This window comes from Tachyglossus aculeatus, chromosome 3, assembly GCF_015852505.1.
Source record: "Tachyglossus aculeatus isolate mTacAcu1 chromosome 3, mTacAcu1.pri, whole genome shotgun sequence".
Lineage (NCBI taxonomy): Eukaryota > Metazoa > Chordata > Mammalia > Monotremata > Tachyglossidae > Tachyglossus > Tachyglossus aculeatus.
In genome coordinates, this window is record NC_052068.1 from 64,134,090 (window position 1) to 64,153,109 (window position 19,020).

The 19,020-nt window shown below is 47.1% G+C and overlaps 1 protein-coding gene across 1 annotated transcript; it reads right to left on the bottom strand.

Annotated features, from left to right (window-relative positions):
* Positions 1-5,027: 5,027 nt before the first annotated feature.
* Positions 5,028-7,774, bottom strand: LOC119925862 (perforin-1-like). Its single transcript, XM_038744352.1, has 2 exons — positions 7,236-7,774; positions 5,028-6,200 (listed from the first exon to the last, which is right to left on the bottom strand). The coding sequence occupies exons 1-2, from the start codon at positions 7,772-7,774 to the stop codon at positions 5,069-5,071; spliced, it is 1,671 nt and encodes a 556-aa protein (XP_038600280.1). The 3' UTR covers positions 5,028-5,068.
* Positions 7,775-19,020: the final 11,246 nt, after the last annotated feature.

Here is a 19,020-nt window from a genome sequence, read left to right on the forward strand (position 1 = left end):
ATTGGTTGACAGTGTTGAAGGCGGCTGAGAGGTTGAGGAGAACTAGGATAGAGTTGAGGCTGTTGGATTTGGCAAGAAGGAGATCACTGGTGACCTTTGAGAGGGCGGTTTCTGTGGAATATGACTGGGATGGAAGCCAGACTGGAGGGGGTCATGGAGGGAATTGGAGGAGAGGAACTTGAGACAGCGGGTACAGACAACTACCTCAAGATGTTCACGAGGCAAGCAACAAAAGCAAAAGTAGAACTGCAAGCAATAAATACAGCAGAACATGGGGTGATCTTTGCGTGTGCACAGGGTAATCAAGGCTGTTGGTCATGCATTGTCCTTTTCAGCCACACACTCACATGCTTTGTCCCCAGAAGAACCTTCAAACTCAGGGCTTAGTGAAAAGAACACGGGCTTGAAAGTCAGAGAGGACATGTGTTCTAATTCTGGATCCGCCACTTGTCTGCTGTGTGACCTTAGGCAAGTCACTTAACTTCTCTGTGCCTCAGCTACCTCATTTGTAAAATGGGGATTAAGACTGTGAACCCCACGTGGTACAACCTGATTACCCTGTATCTACCTCAGCGTTTAGAACCGTACTTGGCACAAAGCATTTAACAAAGCCACAATTATTATTATTATTATAATTAATAAGTACATGTATATATGCAGGCATATATATATTATGTCAATGCCAATGGTGTCTTCTACAAATATGGACAACTATAAGTGTAATGCCACTGTGGAGAAGGGTATCGATTTCCCCCTTCCTACTTCCCAGTATAAATTGCAGCTCACCAAACATCATCCAACAGCAATGTGCATCACGTAAAAAAGGAAAATGCTATGAACAAGTTAAAGGCATTCCAACAGGAGCCCAGTGTGAATATAACATGTGATGTGTAGAATGATATACAGAACCAGCGTGAGAGAAAATAAGAACACCCAGGCAGTATGCATAGAAATGTGCTTCTATTTATTCATCCTCACTTTATCCAACATCTTCATAATGTATCTGCATAATATATAAGCTACATAGTTTTCACCTCTAATGTTAGATCATGTTCATTTATATGCACCCTCTCTCCACACACACACACACGCACACACACATACACACACACACAATGTATAGTCTACATAAAAGTCCTACGGGTTTGGGCAAAAACTCTTCTTGGACTGGAACAACTTTTACCTTGTGTGCAGTTGACAGGACTGATTCAATCGATAAATCAGTGGTGTTTATTGAGCTCTTACTGTGTGCAGAGAGTACTCCATATGCGCTTGCGGAAGTACACTGTAACAGAGTTGGTAGACACAATCCCTGCCCAAAATGAGCTTAGAACTGAATCCTTTGTACACTGTGTCCAGAAAAAGAGAGCTGTTTACTGTACATTTGCTATATTCAGTTGACCGATTGATCATGGTATTTAATAAGCACTTACTATGAGCTGAGCGCTGTGATAAGCACTGGAGTAGATGGAAAATAAAGAGTTCAAACAAGGTTTCTGCCTTGGAAGGGGCTCACAATATAAGTGGAGGAGGATAGAAACATAGAAAAAGGAGTAGGTTATCAACAGTGGGATAAATTAAAAACAAAGGATTTGGAAATTAAGAACACTTTATGGGAAAACAGTTCTTAGAGTGGGTGGGGATGTCTTCAGGAGCATCGCGGCTCCAAGCCACAGTCCTTGATTCCTTGGTCCCAAATCGCTCAGCCTTTTATTATTTTTCTTTTAATGGTATTTGTTAAGCACTTACTATGTGCCAGGCACTGTACTAAATGTTGTGGTAGATACAAGATGGTCAGGTTGGACACAACCCTGTCCCAAATGGGACACACATTCTGAATCCTCATTTTACAGATGAGGGAATTGAGGCACAGAGAAGTTAAGGGACATGCCCAAGGTCACAGAGCAGGCAACTGGCAGAGCTGGGATTAGAACCCAGGTCCTTCTGACTCCCAGCCCGTGCTCTAGCCACTGGGCCATGCTGCTAACAGCTGTCCCACTTGGGAAGGCATTTTCTGTTCATTCTGCCTCTTGGATCATAGCCCTCCTAAGAGTTCTTTTCTTTAATTAGCTTTCCCATTCCCGATGACTGTTCTGGAGGCTGGTCTGCCTGCCACATGTCTTCCAGATCTCTTAGTTGTTTTAAGATTGGACTGTCCAGTTTCTTTAATGTCTTTCTTCTGCCAGACTTTCCGCTCTAACTTCAGCTCATGTCTATGAGCTGCAGCCAAGTACTCCTAGGACTAGACTGTGAGCCCGCTGTTGGGTAGGGACCATCTCTATATGTTGCCAACTTGTACTTCCCAAGCGCTTAGTGCAGTGCTCTGCACACAGTAAGTGCTCAATGAATATGATCGAATGAATGAATGAACTGGGGTACTTCCAGAAAGATTTTTCCCAGTGAAAAGATCTGCTTTAGAGCCACAGTTGCCCAGAGAAATCCTCCCCTTTGACCAAACCTAACACTGGTAAGGTCGGGTGTGCTGGCAAGGGCAGTAGTTTCAGGGTTACGTATCATTCATTCAATCGTAATTTTTGAGTGCTTACTGTGTGCAGAGCACTGTATTAAGTGCTTGGAAAGTACAGTTCGACAACAGAGACAATCCCTACCCAACAATGGGCTCACAGAAGAGTACAATATAACAATAAACAGGCACATTTCCTATTCACAGTGAGCTTACAGTCTACAGTCCTGCCTCAGGCCATGCCTAGTGACCCTCCCGATCAAATGCCAGGCTGCTTCTACTGCCCCGAGAATGCCTCTTGGTCTCCACAGTGGTGTCCTGGTGGTCAGGGCCTAAGAAGGGATGGAAAGAGCAACAACTGCTAGCCAAAAGCCAGGTTCATTAGTGCTCTGAGAGAGAATGATAGCTGAGGTCTCTCGTGTGGATCAGTTAATTAACTGCTGCTTGACGGTAGGTTTGACCTGTGCAGAATGGGGCCAGAAGGAATCTTCCTCTGGAAAATCCTTTTCCAAAACCCTTCCTGCCCCTTGAAGATACTGCAAGAAAATTGCTTCTTGATGAAAAGGGTCATCCTTTTCCCCAGGAATTGTCCATTCGCCAAATCTCACCACATCTGAACCTCAGTGGAAGAAATGCTTTCTAGTGACTGATTCAAAACGAGAGTTTGACTAATAGCTGTGAAGGGAAATGACAATGACCCAGACTTTTCTGCTTGCCTCATAGCTAGAACATACAACTCCGGAGACCCCTCCCAATACCAGCCCTCGTGGGGGGAAAATCTGGGTCACCTTGGTGTGTCGATTCTCATTTGGCAGAGTTGACCGTCAGTTGGAAAGTCTCCACCTCTGACCGTCAGCTGGAAAGTCTCTGCCTCTGACTATTTGGCGGAAAGAGGGTAGCGGGAGATGGCAGGGTGACTATGGAGAACTTTGGCTGGTTTTTTTTTTGCAGGGGTATTTCTTCAGCATATTCTATGTGTCTCATACTGTTCTAAGCACTGGGGTAGATCTAAGTTAATTCGGTTGGACACAGTCCCTAACTCACATGAGGTTCACAGTCTAAGTAGGAAGTAGAGCAAGAGAACTGAGGCACGGAGAAGTTGAGTGACTTGCCTAAGGTCACACAACAGACAAATGGCAGAGCTGGGAGTAAGGGACTAAGTGTAGTTTAGTGGAAAGAGTCTGGGTTTGGAAGTCAGAGGACCTGGGTTCTAATATTTAAGCACTGGGGTAGGTACATGATCATCAGATCAAACCTAATTCCTAATTCCTTTCCCCCAAAGGGCTTACCATCAAAGAGTTAGGGGAATCTAGGACTCCCATTTTACAGATGATGAAACTAAGGTGCAGCAGAGGTCCTGACTCCCAGCCCCATGCTCTTTCCCCTTGGCCACATTGCTTCCTTGCATTTGATATAATGCTCCAGTAAGTGCTCAGTAAATATCATTGAATGAGTATGCCCCACTTCCTCTCACCTTGTCCCTGAGCTTAGCAGAGGCCTAGAATGATCTCTGCTCCATGAGACCTCTGAACCTGGTGCTAACATAGCTCAGACCCTAAGGGGTTCGTGCAACCTGGTACAAACTCTCACAAATGCCTGATGATCGTAGGTTGCCACAGAGAAACCTGTCCCTATTCAGCTAAATCACAGCATCTAAGTACTGAGATTCCCTGCCTTCCTGCCACCCCCAACCAATACATCAGGGAATCTATATGGTTTAACCAATAGTCACTTGTCTTGTTTCCCCATATCTTGAAACCTCCAGGCCCACTCCTGTCTTCAACTCTCCTCTAGTCTTTTTTCCCAGCATCCTTGGTCCCTAAGTCCTTCCTCCCTCTCTGTTCAGCAGGGAAACCAGCTGTCAAGATCGGGCTGAGGACTTCTGGGATCGACATGGCCACCGGGAGCTTTGCTGTTGTGGCCAAGTTTACCTGTTGAGGCTCCTGGAGTCAATTCCTGTCCGTGGCCTTCAGGTGTGTTGCCTTCAGACTTTAGGGTCAGGATGGATCTGGGATTGGGAACAGAAGTTACACAGGGAAATCCCAGCCCTGAATTTCCGGTCTACCGTGCCCATCTGTAAAACATAGGCTTGATTTGGGAGACGCCGAAACGGGCTGGAACACGGACGAGTTCTGAGCTCAGGTTTCATTTATTCCAGAAGTGCACTGTACTGCCAGATGCCTTGTGGAAAGTTTCCTCGCTGAAAGGCCCTGAAGGAAAAGGCTTCTGAATTTTTTATTCCATTTCAGTTTCAACTCAGTCCAGTTTTTTCACCCCTTCAGCTCCTGACTCTACCCACCACTAGTCTGGCTGCCCTAACTCAATAATTTTCCCCCTCCCTCCCTGATCCAACTCTGACTCCTGTTCATTCATTCATTCATTCAATCCTGTTTACTGAGTGCTTACTGTGTGCAGAGCACTGCACTAAGCACTTGGAAAGTACAGTTTGGCAACATAGAGAGACAGTCCCTACCCAACAACAGGCTGTTGTCCCACCCTCCCCCATAAGTAGCAAGTATAGATTAATGCTTTCCAAACAACAGCTCCTACTGCAGTCCCTGTCCCCTGCTCTGTGCTCCAGACCGTAGGGGTCCTGGCTGGCCTTCACCATACCTCCCCACTTCTGTTTCCTACTGGCTTTCCCAGAAGGCCCTGTTGGGCATAGTCCTGGCACGTTGACCCCCGCAGGTGGGGTGCACAGGTCACGTCATACTGGAAAGACACCGACCCGTGGTTGAGGTAGCACTCCTGAATCTTCGAAGCCCCTTCATGGGGAGTCCGGTCACAAGTACCCAGGAGATCATCATCCCAGCCGTTGTCAGCGTCCCATACCTGCACCCTGAGGGGTCCCCCCGAGTTCAGCTGAACAGGCCCAAAATCTATATTGGTCTGCCAAACTGGGTTGTTGTTATTCCATATCGTGGGGGTCCTCTGTTCATGTCCCCCAAAAAACACTTTGACGTAGGCATCTGTGCTGGTGAAATAGTCTCCCCACAAACCGCTTGCCTTAATGATTTTCACTTCTAACTTTGCAAGTCCCCGATTCTTGGGACAGCATTCCTCATTCATGCCCCATGACTCATGGCACACACAGCGACAGGGGTCATGGGCGCTTTTTACCTTCCCAACAGGGCACGGCCTGGTGCAGTTTTGCCACCGCGCCTTCTGGATAATATACTCACTCACAGCCTGCCTCAGCTCTTCCTTGCGGGGATCATTTCTGTGCAGGAGAAAGTGGAGAGGGCTCAGGGAGTAGGTCACCAGCCCGGGGGATGCTGGGAGTGTGGCCATCCAGGTGGAGAACTGCTGCATCTCTCTGGTGGCCCCAAAGATCATGTCAGTGATGCTCTCGTGCTGGCCTCCCACCACCTCCACGTGCCGCTCGTTGTACGTCTCATGGAAGGATCCCTGGAGATTATGCTTTTTATTCTCCTCCTTGCACCGTTTGTCTTCAACCGTGGCTTCCCCCTTGCCAGCCACACTCACGGCGGCTTCCACTGCCAGGCAGTCGGCCACCTCGTCGGCCGTGACCCCGTCCAGCGTCAGCTTGCAGGTGCGCAGGGCGGTGATGTCGGTGGTCCGGCCCCCCAGCTCCACGGAGCTCATGAAGTGGGTGCCGAAGTTAGCAATTAATTTAAAGTATTCAGTTTGAGTGGAGGGAGTGAATTTGTCAGGCAGAAAGTGCATGGCCCGCTTGAAATCAAACTGCAGGGGCGGCAGTTGGATAAGGCGGAACCTGGGATGGAAGAAAGGCAGAGAGGAATTAGTTCGGGAATAACCACCGTGGGAAGCAGCATGGCCTTGTGGGACAAGCACAGTCCTGGGAATCGGAGGACCTGGGTTCTAACCCTAGCTCTGCCACTTGCTTGCTGTGTGATCTGGGGCAAGTCATTTCACTTCTCTGGGCCTCAGTTTCCTCATCTATAAAATGGAGATTTCATATCTCTTCTCCCTCTCTCTAAGACTGTGAGCCCTATGTGTCCAAACTGGTTATCTGATATCTACCCCTGGGCTTAGTACTGTGCTTGGCACTTGGAAAGCCCCAAAAGAAATACCATAATTATAATTATCATTTTTAGCCAGGTTTCCTGTTTCCTATGCTGTCATTCCAGAGCCAGCCCAATGGGGTGGAGGGAGAAAGGAAAGGCCTTCCATCAGAACTAGTGTATTTTCAGTTACCCCCCAGACACAGTTATTCACTATCAAAGGTGCCTAGTTCCTGTCGAGTTGGGGAGGGGCAGAGGAACTAATGATCTCTCTGCTTCCTCCCTCCCCTCCCAAGCCAGAGCCAGAGCCCCCTCCAGAGCCAGGTAGATGGCCATCAAGTCTCCTGTAATCACCCCTGCATCCTCCTGCGTCCCCAGCCCAACCCCTTCTTGTGGCAAAGATGTTTCTCTGGGCCCCCGTAGTTTTGCTCTTTCATTTCTGCCCTTTCATTTAGAGAAACAGCATGGCGTAGTGGATAGAGCACAGGTTATAATCTCGGCTCTGCCACTTGTCTGCTGTGTGACCTTGGACAAGTCACTTCACTTCTCGGTGCCTCAGTTTCCTCATCTGTAAAATGGGGATTGAGACTCTGAGCCCCACGCGGGACAGGGACTGTGTCCAACCCAATTTACTTGTATCCACCCCTGTGCTTAATACAGTGCTGGGCACATAGTAAGCACTCAACAAATACCATCATTACTATTTCTGGGGCCTGACTGTTGTTACATGTTGTGCTGAACCCCCACAGCTCCCCGCACCCCAGAGCCGGCAGCGGGCCCCTCACCTGTAGTAGCGACACTCCACCGTGTCACTGGTGAAGATATACTTGTCCTCCTGCAACTTCCCTGCGGCAAAATTGGCTTCTTTGGAGTGGGATCCGGCCACCGACACCTGGACGTTGGCTCCTGGTTTGGGAGTCACATTCAGGTCCGCCTTCCAGTTATTCTGGATCTTCTTGGCTGCCGAGGAGGCCACCTCTATGGCTGACCGAGCCATTGATTTGGCTACTGCCCTCTGGCACTTGGTCGTTTCAGCAAGCCAGTCCGTGACGGCCAAAGGCAGGCGCTGGAGTTCTCCACCCTGATGGTCATTACGGCAGAGAGTGCAAGTCCCATCCTTCCGGAGATATTTATTCAGATCCACGGGGAAGAAGCCCGTGGGCTGAAGCGTGGTGACGTCCACACCTTCTCCTGCCAGCTGGGACCCCGGGATGAACTTCTGGTGCTTCTTACACTCTGCCCGGGTGGCAGTGTGGCAGGGGGCAGGGATGGGCACTGGCAGGAGGAGAAGGAAGAAGAGGAAGAGAAGGAAGCAGCTATCCATAGCTGCACGCAGAGAAAGGACCTGCCAGAGACTGGGGCAGAGCAGACGATCATGAGTAGGGAGAGCTCCCAGTCAGTGGCTGCAGTCATTTCCCCCAACTATTTATCTGAACCCCCCTCACTCTGGAAAGTTGTTGCTATGGCAGCACCCCACCTCACAGTTTGCACTTCACCTCCCACCTCGGTGAGGTCTGAGGTTGTTTCACACCTCTCCCGCCCCGGCTCTGGGAGGCTTGAGTTGTGAGGGGAGGGGAAATTAAGTTGCACTTGGGTCAAGACAAGGGACCCACAGCCTCCTCACTCCAGCGGCTCCCAGAGAAGTTCAATGGATGGAGATCCTCAGGCAGAACCTGCTTTCCTGCTCGCACGGCCCTGAGATGAGGGTAGACCACAGAAGCCCCTGTACCAAGTCCCATGTCTTCCTTCCATCTTCTACCTTCCTGCCTCCCCCCAGCGCATTTTGTAGCCCACCCCCTCTGGCACCCAGGGCAGCCTAAACAAATGTGTAAAGTGGGGCACAAACCTCTCCCCCTATTTCCTCCCTAGAACATGAGCCCCACCCTGCAAAGCTGCCTTGGACCCCTCTGGCATTGGATTTTAATGCTCTCCTCTGGGTGGTGAATTTCCACCCTGATTGAGGAAGACATTTTTAAATAGCGCCTAAGTAACAAGTGGGTGTTTTCTGGTTTGGCCAGGAACTTTGAAACCAGGGCATTCCGGGCCCCATCACCGCTAGTTCTGTCTTTCAGAGGGGTATGATCAGGTGAAGAGTGTTTACAGAAGCATCCAGGCATCATCGTGGGGGTGAAAATGTCTGCCTTCTGATGGGAGTCAGGATGCTTAGGTCTTGCAAAAGAGCAGGGCGTTGAATGGGCCAGCGGGCAAGGAGGGGATGACGATGAAGGGTTTTAAGTAGGGGTTCTGGGACCCCAAAGTGGAAGACCCCTGGATTTAAGGGGGAGGATTTGATTGCTCTGACTCTAAGTGGGGCTGTGAGAAACCTAGAGCAGGGAGGGAAGCAGCCTTGGGGAAAGAGGCAGGGCTTCGGAATGGGAGAAAGTGCAGCCTGCAGGTCAGAGTAGGTGATCTCAAAGGAAGGATGGGCTCTCAGCTTCTGTTGTCGTCAGAGTAATTCTTGCCCCCTTTATACAGGATGTCACAACCACATCAGTCTGTTGCAAAAATGAAACTTACATCCTCCACCTCGAACTTACAGGGGTCTCAGTCTCCCATGACTAGGTTAAAAATAACCATTATTATTATTACTATAGTACTTATGAAGTGCGTACTATGTTTCAAGCACTGTTTTAAGCACTGGGGTAGATACAAGTTAATCAGGTTGGACACAGTCCCTGTTATCATTTTACAGATGAGGTAACTGAGGCCCAGAGAAGTTAAGTGGCTTGCCAAGGCCACACAGGAGAAGTGTGGTGGAGTCAAATTAAAACCCAGGTCCTTCTGACTCCCAGGGTCGTGCTCTACCTACTAAGTCATGTTGCTTCTGGCTGCCCTTTCTAGGTTGCCCTTTCCGAGTGCTTATACTGGCTTTTTTTGGACATGAATGCATGTCCTTCTCTTACGAAAGGTCAGCGCTTACCAGTGTGAGGCCCCACAGCCTCAGGGAGCCCCTGGGGGGTATCTTTTCTCTTCAGTCATTGAGAGGTCTAGGCCTTCTCAGGTTCTGCTAGCTCCCTTCCTCTCTAGTCTGAAGTTGATGAAACACCAAGAAGAATGGCTAATTTGTGTGGTTAAGGAAGCAGCCTAGTGGCCTAGTGGAAGGGCACTGGGAGTCAGAGGATCCAGGTTCTAACCCCAGCTCTGCCACTTACCTGCTGTGTCACCTTGGGCAAGTCACTTGACTTCACTTTGACTCAGTTTCCTCAACTGTAAAATAGGGATTCAATACCTGTTCTTCCTCCTACTTAAACTGTGAACCCCCATGTGGGGCAGGGACTGTCTAACCTGATTGATTTGCATCTATCCCAGCACTTAGAACAGTCTTGATGTAGTTAAGAGCATGAGTTTACCCTGTGAAATTGAATGTCTCCGGAGTTGGGGATTATCGTGCTTTAGCCCAAGCAGGTGATCCAAAGTATCTTGCTTAGAATGTGAACACTGGTTGGGGCAGGGATTGTGTCTGATCTGTATGCCTTGTATCTATCCCAGAGGTTAGTATAGTGCTTGGCCTGTAGTAAGCCCTTAACAAATACTACAATTATCCAGCTTTCCTTCAGGGGTGTACCAAGGAAACATGATGTTGGGATGGAGCAATCTCATCTAGGTTTAATGCAACCCTACAGCTGCCTCAGTTTAAGGATTCAGAAGCCTTACAAATGAAGGTAACACCCCTCCCAGCCAGCTCTGGACTGTAAGCTAATTTTTGGCAGGGACTCTGTCGGTTATATTGTTATACTGACCTCAGTAAATGTGATTGATTGACTGACTGACTTCGGCTCAGGTCACCAGGTTTACATCACCCTAAGACCCGAGTCCTAATCCTGGCTCTGACACTTGTCTGCTGTGTGACTTTGGGCAAATCACTTCACTTCTCTGGGCATCAGTTACCTCATTTGTAAAATGGGGATTAAGACTGTGAACTCCATGTGAGACGTGGACTGTGTTCAACCTGATTACCTTGTATCTTAGATACAGTGCTTAGAACAGTGTCTGGCACAAAGTAAGTGCTTAACAAATACCATTAAAAAAATAGGGTCTTGGGAATGGCTTTGAAAGATGAAATCATCCATCCACCATTACTGGAATACAACTGGAAGAAGCAGCAGAACAGCAGAATCTCCTATCACGTGAACCACTGAGGGGACGAAGTGGGTGGTTGGATTCAAGCATCTTGTCCCCCAATTTCCCCAACTAAACCTTGTTCCTTTCTCAAACTCAAATGCTCTGACTCTAGCTGCCTGTCTCCCAGAACCAACAGCTGTTCCCAAGCCCAGTTCTCTTTTCCGAGCCCAAAAGTCCATTACCCAGTCTGTACTAGCCCCCTGCCTAGTGGGCAATTTTATCCCTTCTGTGGGGATAGAAACTCAATGATGACGTAAACAGAATAAAGCATAGTCTAGTAGATAGAGCATCAGCCTGGGATTCAAAAGGACCTAGGTTCTAATTCTGGCTCTGCCATGTCCACTGTGTGACCTTGGGCAACTCACTTACCTGTGCCTCACTTACCTCATCTGTAAAATGGGGATTAAGACTGGGAGCCCCATGTGGAACAGGGACTATGCCCAACCTGATATGCCTGTACCCACCCCAATGCTTAGTAAAGTGCCTGGCACATAGTAAGTGCTTAACAAATACCCCAATTATTATATCTGTAAGCAGTGTTGACAGTATGATTTGGTAGTTCCTGCAGATACCAGGACATTAATAATAACTAGGAAGATCCTGGATCTGTTTTCTTAGCAGGACTTCTTAGTACTATAACCTTCTTGAGGACAGGGTCGATGTTACAGGTTTCCCCTGCCCCACCCATCCTGGCTAACATGGAGAAGAGTGCAAAGTTGTGTCAGAAATGTCAAAGAGAGCATATTAATGTATGTATGTGTTCATGCACATGTGTGTGTTTATGTGTGTGAAGCATATGCTAATAGGTAAAGAATGTTTAATAAAATTGTCATTTTCCTGTAGAAAAAATGGTGTTTCCATGATTGGGCTAAGGTTCTGATTTTGGAGAAATCTCCCAGTGCCATATGATCCAAATTCCAGTGTTGGGGTAATGGTTGTCTGTGTCCACACTGGCTCTGTCAGTGGGGTCTCGCTACAGAGAATGAAGGCTGAGTTTGCCAACAAAAGAGAGGCAAAGCAGTCTGGGGAACAGACTCAGGATTAGGTGGCTGATGGGCAACAAGCTGGATAAATCCCTTCTCAATTTGGTCTTTTTCTTTTGATCTCTGGGCCCCTACATTGATTTGGCCCAGGAAAGGCGATGGGGGTCGAGGGACTGGAATCAATCGATCAATCAATCAGTGGTATTTGCTGAGCACTTACTATGTGCAGAGTATAATTCTAAACACTTAAAGGAAGATTTGATAGGAAAATGTGGTTTCCTTAGACTGTGGGCACCAGTGGGACAAAGACTGTGTCTGATCTGATCTTATTGCATCTACCTTAGTACTTAGCACAGTGCTGGGCACATTGACACTTCCTGCCTCTGGTCTGGAACACCCTCCCTCTTCACATCGGACAGACCATCACTCTCCCCCTCTTCAAAGCCTTATTGAAAGCGCATCTCCTTCAAGAGGCCTTCCCCGACTAGGCCCTTATTTCCTCTTCTCCCACTCCCTTCTGTGTCATCCTGGCACTCGGATTTGTACCCTTTATTCACCCCTCCCTGAGTCCCATAACACTTATGTACCTATCCATAATTTATTTATTCACATTAATGTCTTGTCTCCCCTTCTAGACTATAAGCTCACTGTGGGCAGGGAATGTGTCTACCAACTCTGTTATATTGTGCTCTCCCAAGTGTTTAGTACAGTGCTTTGCACAGATTATGTGCTCAATAAATACGGTGAATTGATCAACAGATTGATTGATTGATGGTAGGCACTTAAATACTCTGATTATTATTATTATTATTACTCCCCTCACCCCCTACTTTCTGGTTTAAATGGAGAAGCATGTGAAGTTTTGCTTGTTCTGAAGTGGTGTGACCTACACATATTTTAATTTTATTTCTCTTCCACTCTCTACAAAAGGCACTTCCATTAGTGAACTCTTTCTAATAGCCAATACTTTGTGACTCAGTAATGAGAGTCACATTCACAATTCTGTGCAAACTAGATTTAGGCAGGAAGAGTGTGGAACACAGGGTAAGCCATTTTTCCTTTTTATGTGGCCTGCTCCAGAAAAGGGGGCTTCTGAGGAGGGGGGTTCTCCTGATCCCTATTTCCTTGACAGTCTGAGCTTTTATCTGTTTTTCAGGGTTTGAAGTGTTTCTATTCCACTCTTTCATTTACTCTTAGAAAATGAAAACTCCTGTAAACTCCTCATAAATTTCTGGAGCGCAGGGATCATGCTTACTAACTGTACAACGTTCAGCCAAGAGTATGAATTCAATAAATACCACTGATGGACTGATTCACTCCATCCAGGAGTCCCATCCATAGTGTGGATCTCCTGGTCCATCAGTCAGTCATATTTATTAAGCACATACTGTGTACAGAATACAGTACCAAGTGCTTGGGAGAGTACAATATAACAGAGTTGTTAGACATGATCCCTGCCCACAATAAGCTTACAGACTAGAGGCACTGTCACAACATTGTCACTGTCACTACTGTCGCTACTGTCACTTGTCACTACTGTCACTATAGTTACCCAACACCTCCTGTTGGGGGTGTTGGGTGATGATGAGGCCAGTCATCCTCCAGGAAGGATGGTGTCAATCAATAAATCAATCAACGGTATTTATTGAGAACTTAACTATGTGCAGAGCATTGTACTAAGATCTTGGAAGAGTACAATACAGCGGAATTAGCAGACACGTTCCCTGCCCATAATGAGCTCATAGTCTAGAGACTGTCCCTTGTATTCATTAATTCATTCAATCTTATTTATTGAGTGCTTACTGTGTGCAGAGCATTGTACTAAGTGCTTGGAAAGTACAATTCAGCAACAGAGACAATCTATACCCAACAATGGGCTCACAGTCTAGAAGGGGGGAGGCAGACAACAAAACAAGTAAACAGGCATCAAAAGCATAAATGTAAATAAATAGAATTGTAGATATATAAACATCATTAATAAAATAAATAGAATAATAAATATGTACATATATACACAAATGCTGTGGGGCGGGGAGGGGGATAGAGCAGAGGGAGGGAGTTGGGGCAGTGGGAAGGGGAGGAGGACAAAGGAAAAGGGGGCTCATTCTGGGAAGGTCTCCCGGAGGAGGGGAGCTTTCAGTAGGGCTTTGAAGGGGGGAAGTGTGCTAGTTTGGTGGATGGGAGGAGAGAGGGCATTCCAGGCCAGACATAGGACATGGGCCAGGGGTCGACAGCAGGACAGGCAAGAACGAGGCACAGTGAGAAGGCTAGCACCAGAGGAGCAGAGTGTGCAGGCTGGGCTGTAGAAGGTGAGAAGGGAGGTGAGGTAGGAGGAATCAAGGTGATGGAGAGCTTTGAAGCCAATAGTGAGGAGTTTTTGCTTGATAGCCTGTGAGTTGGCCAGATGAGCAATTGATGGCACCTCTTTGGACGAGATTGGGCAGTCTGTTGAAGGATGTCTCAGAGATGGGTTCTGGGTGCACCTTGTTGGGGAGTGGTCATCCCTCACTAGACCAGTGGTTGCTGGGGTGGGGAGAAGGAGGGTTTCAGTCAGACAGTTGCCAATAACAGTCTTTTCAAACCAGCCCAGAGGCAGAAGGATCAGAAATAGAAGGCCCAGCATTGCTTCCTGAAACACCACCCCTGACTGTTGTAGGCTCCTGATATTTTCTAGCTCAGTCCTGTCTACTCTGTATTCTTTATGGTTTTGTAATACTGCTACACCATCTGGAGGGGAGAGGGACCCCCTTGTATTGTTGTATGATTACATTTCATTTATCGGGGTGGGATGCTGTTTTTCTCTGTTTTGCTTTTATTTCCTGTTCATTCATTCATTCATTCAATCAATCATATTTATTGAGCACTTACTGTGTGCAGATCACTGTACTGAGCTCTTGGGAAGTACAAGTTGGCAACATATAGAGATGGTCCCTACCCAGCAATGGGCTCACAGCCTTGTTCTTCCTCTCTCTTAGACTATGAGCTCAAAAGGGAACAGAGACTGTCTAACCTGATTATCCCCTCCAGCACATAGAACAGTGTTTGACACACCGAACACATTTAACAAATGCCACAGTTAGAAAGAAGACAAGACTCCCTCTAGACTAAGGTCTTTGTAGTTAGGGAACCTGGCTACTAACTCTATTGTATTGTTCTCTCTCAAGGGCTGAGTACAGTGCTTTGCACACAGTCAACACTCAAAAGATAGCATTGACTGATTGACCGAAGGCTCCCCTGGTACTTCCAAAACCATTCTGAGAATCTCACAGGAAGATGGGTTTTGAAATGATTGAGGGTACAGTGTTTCAGCTGCTGGAAGGACCACGGAAACATTCTGTTCCATGACCACAGACTGCATCCGTTTTTCCTGAAGCAGTGTGGCTCAATGGAAAAAGCCCGGGCTTTGGAGTCAGAGTCAGAGGGGTTGAAATCCCAGCTCTGCCACTTGTCAGCTGTGTGACTTCGAGCAAGTCACTTCACTTCTCTGTGCCTCAGTTACCTCATCTGTAAAATGGGGATTAAGACTGTGAGCCCCCCGTGGGACAACCCGATCACCTTGTAACCTCCCCAGCGCTTAGAACAGTGCTTTGCACATAGTAAGCACTTAATAAATGCCATTATTATTATTATTTTGCAACACCTTGCACTGGGCAATAAGGGAACCAAGTGAAAGAATGAGGACAGTTTAGCTCCCTCAGCATCCCCAAAACCACACTGCAGAACTTCCCAGTCCAGAGCGGTGAGGAGGGCAGTCACTTAACTTCTCTGGGTCTCAGGCCCCCCATCTGCAAAATGGGGATTCAATACCCGTTCTTCCTCCTACTTAGACTGTGAGCCCCATGTGGGACCTGATTATCTTGTATCTACTTCAGGGCTTAGAACAGTGCTTGGCATATAGTAAGCGCTTGAAATAATTTTTATTTCCTCTAAACTGTAAGCTCCTTTGTGCACAGGGAACATATCTACCAACTCTTTTCTATTGTATTCTCCCCAGCTGAGAAGGAATTTGGCCTAGTGGAAAGAGCACAGGCCTGGTGGTCAAAAGGACTTAGGTGATGATGACCTATCTGGGCACCTGGCTTCACGGTTAGGGCTGTCCTTCATGTTGGAAGGCAGCATTGCCAAGGGGGATTCATATTTCCTGGACTGGTGAATTGGCTGAAAAGACCAGTACCAGCAGAATATTATTTTATTTTATTTTTTGTTTTTTAATGGTATTTGTTTAGTGCTAACTATGCATCAGGCACTGTACTAAGCGCTGGGGTAGAGACCAGCTAATCAGGTTGGATGTAATTCCTGTCCCACATACCGCTCATAGTTTTAATCCCCTTTTCACACATGAGGGAATTGAGGCACAGATAAATGAAGTGACGCCCCAAATCACACAGCAGACAAGTGGCAGGGACTAGAATCCAGGTCCTTCTGACTCCAGGCCTGTGCTGTATCCACTAGGCCATGCTGCTTCTCAATGCGGAGTTGTCTGTATCATCTGCCTCTGGAAGGTTGGCTTCCTGGTAGTCTTTTTTGTGTCAGGGAGAGGCCTAGTCTGTTTGCGGAGGGGTTTTTCCTTGAACTCACTGGGTGTCAGGTTTCCTGGTTTGCCTGCCCTTTTAAGAGGGCTGGGTCCCTCTCCCCTCCAGATGGTGTAGCAGCAGTAAATATTTTCTGCTCTAATCTAATCGCAGGGCTGCTCGCCTGAGGGATGAGGTCACACTCACTCCCTGGAAGGCAGCTGGGGGCCTTTCTGGGGGCTCCCTGGTGTGGAAGTGGTCCCCCACCACCATCATGCCAGCCTGTCTCAGGGCTATGGCCAGGGACTTTCCATGACTCTGATGCTGTGTTAAACTGTTGTGCCCTCTTCCATGCTAGCGTCATCTTTAGCCTGCCACAGCTTGGTGGAGTCGCTATTGGGGATGTCTTGCACCCCCTCTGACGCAGTTTCTCGCTCCACGCCCCCCACCCACTTCAAATGCCATGTTGCCTGAAATAAGGGGGCAGCATAGTGGAGTGACCTAAATACAGAACTGAGAGTCAGGAGATCCGGATACGAGTCTCTGCTCCTCCACTGGCCTACCGGGGGACCTGGGTCACTTCACTTAATAATAATAATTAATAAAAATAATGATGGCATTTGTTAAGTGCTTACTAAGTGCAAAGAACTGTTCTAAGCACTGGGGTAGATACAAGGTGATCCCACGTGGGGCTCGCAGTCTAATCCCCATTTTACACATGAGGCCCAGGGAAGTTAAGTGACTTGCCCAAAGGCCACACAGCTGACAATTGGCAGAGCCGGGATTTGAATCCATGACCTCTTACTCCCAAGCCCGGGCTCTTTCCATTGAGCCACGTTGCTTCTCATCCACCTTTGGTTCACTTAACCACCTTTGGCCTTAGTTTCCTAATACATAAAATGAGATCAGAGAAATTGTGAGACTCCTCTAGGACAGGAACTGAGTCTGACTTCATAATGAAGCAGAATGGCCTAGTGGCAAGAGCCCAGGCTTAAGAGTCAGAAGATGTGGGTTCAAATCCCGTCTCTGCCACTTTTCTGCTGTGTGACCTTGGGCAAGTCACTTTACTTCTCTGTGCCTCAGTTACATCATCTGTGAAATGGGGATTAAGACCGTAAGCCCTACGTGGAACAGCCTGATTACCTTGTATCTACCCTCAGTGCTTAGAACTCTGCTTAGCATGTAGTAAGTGCATAACAAACACCAGGGAGAGGGGGGAAGAGCAAAGGGAGCAAGTCAGGGTGATGCAGAAGGGAGTGGGAGATGAGGAAAACTGGGGCTTAGTCTGGGAAGGCCACTTGGAGGAGATGTGTCTTCAGTAAGGCTTTGAATGGGGGTAGTGTAATTGGAGGATCTGAGGAGAGTTGGTAGACACATTCCCTACTTTATTACTCTATTTATTTTACTTGTACATCTTTACTATTCTATTTATTTTGTTAATGATGTGCATATAGCTGCAATTCCATTTATTCTGACGATTTTGACACCTGTCTCCATGTTTTGTTTTGTCGTCTGTCTCCCCCTTCTAGACTGTGAGCCCGTTGTTGGGTGGGGACCGTCTCTATATGTTACTGATTTGTACTTCCCAAATGCTTACTACAGTGCTCTGCACAGTAAGCACTCAATAAATACAATTGAATGAATGAATGAATTCCCTGCCAACAAGTAGCTTATAGTTTAGTCTGCAGTCTCATATTTCCTCCTGTCTTTAGTACATCACTATCTGCATGTCCTGCCAACTCCTCAATCTCAACTTGTCTAAAACAGATCTTTTCATCTTCCCACCTAAATCTTGTCCTCCCTGTGACTTTCCATCACTATAGACAGCACCAGCGCTCTCCCTGTCTCAGAATCCTGTAACCTTAGCTTTATCCTTGATTATTCTCTCTCATTTAACCTGTCACATATTCAATCTGCCACCAAAACCTGTTGGTTCAACCTTCTCAACATCGCTAAAATCCACCCCTTCCTCTCGGTCCAACTGCTATCTCATTAATCCAAGCACTAAACCACCTTTATTATTGCATCAGCCTCCTTGCTGACTTCTCTGCTTCTTATCTCTCCCCACTTGAGTCATAATTCATTCTGCTGCCCAGGTCATTGTTCTACAAAACCATTCAATCCATGTTCCCCGACTCAAGAACCTCCAGAGGTTGCCCATCCACCTCCACATCAAACAGGAACACCTCACCATAGGCTTTAAAGTTCTCAATCAACTGACGCCCTCCTACCTTACCTCTGATTTCCTGCCACAAACTTCGCTCCTCTAATGCCACCTGCTCACGGTATCTGGAGCCCGCGTACCTCACTGCCTATCTGTCACCCACATCCCGTCTCTGACCTAAAACTCCCACCCCCTTCATATCCGACAGATGGTCTTCAAAAACTTATTGAAATCACACCTCCTCCAAGAAGCCTTCCCCAACTAAACCCTCATTTCCTCTACTCCCACTCCCTTCTGCATTGACCTTACACTTTTATTTGCACCCTTTATTCACCTCATTCTCAGCCCCACAGCACTTATGTACATATTCATTTAGTCATATTTATTGAGTGCTTACTGTGTGCAGACCACTGTACTAAGCGCTTGGAAAGTACAATTCAGCAACAAATAGTGACAATCCCTGCCCACAGTGGGCTCACAGTCTAGAAGGGGGTAAACAGACATCAAATCAAGTAAACAGGCATCAATAGCATCAATATAAATAAATAGAATTGTAAATATATATACACATCAGAACAAGTAAAAAGGCATTACTTTAAATAGAATTAAAGAATTATAATTTTTGTATTATGGAATAGAATTATAGATATGTGCATATATACACAGATCTTTGCATTTAGTAAGCGCTCGATAAATACAATTGAATGAATGAATGAATATCCATAATTCATTTATTTATATTAATGTCAGTCTCCTCCTCTAGACTGTAAGCCCTTATGGACAGGGAACG